At 51.8% G+C, this 6138-nt stretch overlaps 1 protein-coding gene across 1 annotated transcript; it reads left to right on the top strand.

Annotated features, from left to right (window-relative positions):
• Positions 1-4427: 4427 nt before the first annotated feature.
• On the top strand, positions 4428-5419 carry LOC142595573 (olfactory receptor 14C36-like). Its single transcript, XM_075724163.1, has one exon. The coding sequence runs from the start codon at positions 4481-4483 to the stop codon at positions 5417-5419; it is 939 nt and encodes a 312-aa protein (XP_075580278.1). The 5' UTR covers positions 4428-4480.
• The last annotated feature ends 719 nt before the right edge of the window (positions 5420-6138 follow it).

The following is a 6138-nucleotide window of genomic DNA, read 5'->3' as shown; positions in this document are numbered from 1 at the left end:
CTGTCCCACAAATTCTGGGTCTCTGCTCTTTCCTTACCTCCTAGTGGTCCCAACACTGTCTCTCAAAGCTCACTCTCAGCAGAGCCATGCTCTGAGACTGCTAATGTCCACTATTTCTCACACACCATAAGGGTAAAGGCTTAGTGCTCTGGCTGATCCTCAGCTTCCCTTGGCTGCAGGTTCGCTGTGCAACAATGTCTGGGGCTCTGCTCTTGCCTTGACTCCTAGCTATCTCAGCACTGTCTCTCTCAGGCTCTCAGCAGAGCCCTGCTCTAAAATTGCAAGTGTCCACAATTTCTCACAGAACATACTTGTAAGGCCTTAATGATCTTGCTGGTCCTCACATTCCATTGGCTGTGCTTTCACAGCCCCACGAACTCTTCGGATCTGCTCTTGCCTTATTTCCTAGCTGTCCCAGCACTGTCTCTCTCATTCTCACCCTCAGCAGAGCCCTGTCCTGACATTGCAAATGTCCACGATTTCTCACACACCACAGGGGTAATGGCTTAATGCTCTTGCTGGTCCTGACCTTCACTTTGCTGTGCTCTCAGAGCGACACAAATTCTGGTGCATAGCACTTGCCTTACCTCCTGGCTGTCCCAACACAGTCTCTCTCCTGCTCAATAGCAACAGAGACCTGCTCTGAGATTGAAAATGTGCAATATTGGTTCACACACCATAGGCGTAAGGGCTTAATGCTGTTGCTGTTCCTCACCTTTCCTTGGCTGCGCTTTCTCAGCCCCACAAACTCTGGGGCTGTGCTCTTGCCTAACATCCTAGCTGTCCCAACATTACTCTCTCATGCTCACTCTAAGCAGAGCCCTGTTCTAGGAGGACCATGGTGCAATTTGGACCTAGATGTCCTCACCTAGCAAGGTCCTCAACTTCCCTTGCCAGTGCTTTCACAGCCAAACACACTCTGGGCATCTGCCCTTGCCTTGCCTCCCAGCACTCCCAAAACATGTTTTTTCAAGCTCCTTCTCACTCTCGGCAGAGTCCACCTCCGAAATTGCAAACGACCAGTGATTTCTCCCACACCAAAGGAGCAGGACTGAAAACTGTTGCTGCTGCTCGTTTGACCTTACCGGCACTTTCACAGCCCCAGAAACACAGAGGCTCTGCCCTTTCTTTGCCTCCCAAACACAATTTCGCAAGCTCACTCTCACTCTCGGCTGAGCCCGGCTTCGAAATTGCAAAGTTCCAGTGCTTTCTCCATAAGAAAGGCGCCAGGACTTGCTGGTCCTTGCCTGCCCTTGCAGACACTTTCACAGCCCAACAAACACTGCCTCTCTTGCTTGCCTTGCCTCCCAGCACTCCCAACAAAATTTCTCAAGCACACTCTCGGCAGAGGCCAGCTGTGAAATTGCAAACGTCCAGTGGTTTCTCCAACACCAAAGGAGCTGAGACTGAAAGCTCTTGCTGCTCCTCGCCTTTCCTTGCAGGCACTTTCACAGTCCCACAAGCACATCGGCTCTGCACTTGCCTCCCCAGCACTCCCTAAACAATAACCCAAGCTCACGCTCATTCTTGGCAGAGCCCGGCTTCACAATTACAAATGTCCAGTGGTTTGTGACGTAAGAAAGGAGCCAGGAATGAAAGCTCTTGCTTGGTCTCTCCTTCCCTTGCCACAACTTTCATAGACCCGCAAATACTGCTGGGAGGCAAGGCAAGGGCAGAGCACCAGTGTGTGTTTCACTGTGAAGTCAGTGGCACGGGAAGGTGAGGAAGAGAGAGAGCTTTCCGTGCTGGCACCTTTGCTGTGGGAGAAATTGCTGGACATTTGCAGTGTCGGAGCAGGGCTCTGCCAATAGCGACAGTGACGGTGAGTGTTGGCAGTGTAAGGAGCTAAGCAAGCATGGACTGCCACTGTGTGCGATCGGCAGAGCCCTGCTCGGTGCTGGAAACGTCCAGTGATTTCTCCCACAGCAAAGATGATAGCACTGAAAGCTGTTCTTTCTCCTCACCTTCCCGTGCCAGTGCTTTCACAGCCAAACACACTCTGGGCATCTGCCCTTGCCTTGCCTCCCCAACAAAGGGAGAGTTAGGCATTTGATCCACATTCTTCCCCATGGGAGACTTGGTTAAAACCTTCACAACTCAAACCTACTAATGATTTTTTGAGACGTGTTTTGTTCATTAACCTGGAAGATAGCGACTTCTTGCTGTACTAGACAGTGGAAAAAAGACTAGTGGAAGCATCAAGACACAGCCTACTCTACATCTTCAGGTGTGACAGTAGTGAAATATCAAAACTGTACAGTTGTGTGCTGCATACTAGACATTTTTGACACTATTAAACTTTTATAGCTTCATGCTCTCAATTCAAGACCACATTCACCCATTAATCATAGACGTCAATTTAGAATTGATTAGAAGCCAACAAATGTCCTTACTTTGGCTAAAAACTGTTTTGATGATTGTAATTATTCACAGGTATTAGAACAGCATTGGGGGAGAATTATTCACAGCCCTTGACACAGTGAGTCTTTGCTGCAGGGCAATGCAGCTGCATTTCCTTGAGGGGTGTCCTATAAGCTGGCAAATCCTAGAGATTACAGGATCTGTAAGTACAACTCTCAATTGTTCTCTAGTATAGAGAATGAGGGCATAAATCAGAGCAGGGATCCCCTGCTGCCCTGTCCGAGGGACAGGGCATGACAGCTGCCTTCTCCAAGGGATGGCTGCAGGGGTGTGAAGACGGGTGCGCAGCCAGAAGCACCCAGGGCTGTCCTTGTGAGCAGGGTCCCTGCACCCCAGGGTGCTGTGTGCCGGGGCAGGGACTCTGCTGCCTGCCAGGGTCAGCTCTCAGGCTGCCCAGGGCACTCCCCATGGTTCTGCCAGGAGAAGCTGTGGGTGGACAGAGTGACCCCAGCAAGGCGGTGTCCTTCTGCTGGTGAGAGGGTGCTGCATGCGTCAGGGCTGCTCAGAGCTTCAGCTCACCTCCTGCATATTTCCAGTAGGAGGTTTCAAGGGGAAGATCAAGACAATGATTACTCTAAAGAGAAGGAGCTTTTCTGAGTCTGAGAATTCAATTTCCTACTCTTGAGAAATGGGAGGGAATAAGTGATAAAGGAGTTCTTAATTTTGAGAACTCACTGAGACTGCTGAACTGTAACTCTGAGTGATCAGTAGGTGTTCCACGTCTCACCTAATGTGTTCCCAGCCCCACCTCTGCCTTTGGACAGAAACAGCATCACCTTTGCTGCACCCATCAGGCTTACTCTGACCTGTCCTTTTTTCTACATGCACCCAGCCAGTGCCCTGCAAACAGGCAGGTTTCTGGAGGGCTAAGGCGAGTGCACAGAGGTTGGGACAGTGTGTGTGAGTGTTGAAAGGCAAAGATACAGGACAAGGAAACAGCTCCCAGGCGGAAAATCTCCAGGCAACAGGGATATGAGAGGAAACACAAAATAGAAATGTTGTGGGAGGGAGAATTCAGAAACCTCCGTCTCATCCCGTCCCATGCAGAGCCCTCCCCCTGAGCAAGCCCCCTTGCCTCCTCTCCCAGCCAGCAAAGCCTCTGCCCCAAGGGCTGGGGGCTCCAAGGCGCGAACCAGCTCCTCTGCAGCCAGAGCTCCAGCAGAGCTGTGCTGCAGCTCTCCAGCCCCACGGCCAGTGCCCTCTGCAGAGCACAGGGGCTGAGAGCAGCTGCCCGGCAATGCTGGTGCCTGGGAGGTGGTGGGCACAGCTGGGGAAGGGCAACGCTGGCCTGAGGGCCCGCCTGCCTCTGCCCTGGCCTCTCTCACCCACACCCTCACTCCAGTTCTCCTTCTCGCTCCACTTGTCTCTGTTAGTGCTGGGGTTATTTCCTTCTTGCTGTCAGGCTCCCTGGGCAGATGGAGTTTCAGCTGCAGAGTCACACACTGGTCTTGTGGGTCCCCCCATGCCTGTGTGTCCATGGGAACAAGTGTCCCAGCTTTCCTCTAAGCTGTGGGGCAGTGGGCAATGCAGTCAGTGCATGGAGGCCATGAGCTGAATCTCCCTTATTCAAATGCCACCACTAAGACACTTGGCTATCAGCTGGAGGTTTCCTTCCAGGCTCTGAGCTTCTCTCCGTGATGAAAACCTGTCCTATAGCATCTTTGTGTCATCTGAAATTCCCAGGGAGGGGCGCAGAGATGCTATGACAGAGAAAATGCTGTTGTGTTTGTGAAATGAGCCATGTGTGTTGTTGGCTAGAAGTGGGGTGCTGAGACCTTGAGAAAGGCTGAGACATTTAGTGGTCTGTGGTAGATCCCTCTGCTCTCAGCAGTGCCTGGTGGCTTTTCAGGGTAACATGGGTGTGTGATCAGCCTCCATCTCAGAAAGGTGCAAGCCCAGAGAAACAGGGAACTAGGCAGAGGGACTGTGCCCTCTGCAGCTGCCCTCCCTCTGCACTGAGCCACAGGCAATCCTCTTGCCTTGCAGAACTCGCTCTGTTCTCCCCTAACTTGTCAATGTCTTTTTCTCCAATGACAGTCCCCATGCCCAGAGGCAGCAGATGTCCAACGGCAGCTCCATCACTGAGTTCCTCCTCCTGGCATTTGCAGACACGTGGGAGCTGCAGCTCCTGCACTTCTGGCTCTTCCTGGGCATCTACCTGGCTGCCCTCCTGGGCAACGGCCTCATCATCACCGCCATAGCCTGTGACCACCGCCTCCACACCCCCATGTACTTCTTCCTCCTCAACCTCTCCTTCCTCGACCTGGCCTGCATCACCACCACTGTCCCTAAAGCCATGGCCAATTCCCTGTGGGACACAAGGGCCATCTCCTACTCAGGATGTGCTGCACAGTTTTTTTTCTTTCTCTTCTTGGTAGTAGCAGAGTATTGTCTTCTCACCATCATGGCCTACGACCGCTACGTTGCCATCTGCAAACCCCTGCACTACGGGACCCTGCTGGGCAGCAGAGCTTGTGTCCACATGGCAGCAGCTGCCTGGAGCACTGGGTTTCTTTATGCTTTGCTGCACACAGCCAATACATTTTCCATACCCCTCTGCTATGGCAATGCCCTGGACCAGTTCTTCTGTGAAATCCCACAGATCCTCAAGCTCTCCTGTTCAGACACTTTCCTCAGAGAAGTTGCCCTTCTTATGGTTAGTGGTTTTCTTTTGCTGGGATGTTTTGTTTTCATCGTGTTGTCCTATGTGCAGATCTTCAGGGCCGTGCTGAGGATCCCCTCTGAGCAGGGACGCCACAAAGCCTTCTCCACGTGCCTCCCTCACATCGCCGTGGTCTCCCTGTTTATCAGCACTGGCACGTTTGCCTACCTGAAGCCCCCCTCCATCTCCTCCCCATCGGTGGACTTGGTGCTGGCAGTTCTGTACTCAGTGGTGCCTCCAGCAGTGAACCCCCTCATCTACAGCATGAGGAACCAGGAGCTCAAGGATGCAGTGGGGAAACTGATAACGCAGTTTATTGCTGAAGCAATAAACTAATTCTACATAATACGTAACATGTAACTCATTGAAGGCCCAATCTGTCATCTCTATTTTTTGTTGTTTGTGGTGTTTTTTTACTCGTGGTAATGTTGTCATGCCCTTTCTAAATCACTGTCTGCTTTTATTTTCTGACTGAGTGGCTTTGTAAATGAGGAGCCCTGCTCTCTCTTTGTGTTTAAATGCAATAATCGCCCTTCAGTCACTTTTTTTTATTTCTTCTGTTCCTTCCTCCAATGCCTTTTTGGAGCTGCAAGTACAGTTCCTGTCTGCATGGGTGGAAGGGAAAAGAGTCCTGGCATAGCAGCACTGCCAGGGAGCACCAGCGCTTGGTCTTCCAGGGCTGTTCTTTTTCCACTTGCACACTCTTGTTCTGAACCTTTGCATTGGTGTAAGGCCTGAGTGCTCTGGCAGCTTGGTCACAGGCGTGGTAGTCCTGTGACCGTAGGCAGGGACAGGCCATGGGCACTTCTGTGACAGAGCTGGCCTCCATACCAGCGTTTCCATAAAGAAAGGTGACCTCCTCAAGGCAGGGCCTGAAGCCTTAGGTCTGCTTTCAAAGTTGCTCTCAAGAAGAAGCTCAAGCAAGTGTTCTGTTGAGGAAAACACCAGTGAAGAGCTCAAATGTGTGAGTGTGCAGGATGGGGGCACACAGCAGTGTCCCTTGCATAGCCAGGCCTCCAGGGATTGCCTTGAAGGACTAGCAGAGCAGGGTCTGC

Source organism: Pelecanus crispus, chromosome 21, assembly GCF_030463565.1.
Source record: "Pelecanus crispus isolate bPelCri1 chromosome 21, bPelCri1.pri, whole genome shotgun sequence".
In the NCBI taxonomy this organism is placed as follows: domain Eukaryota; kingdom Metazoa; phylum Chordata; class Aves; order Pelecaniformes; family Pelecanidae; genus Pelecanus; species Pelecanus crispus.
This window is presented reverse-complemented; position numbering and strand designations above follow the sequence as displayed.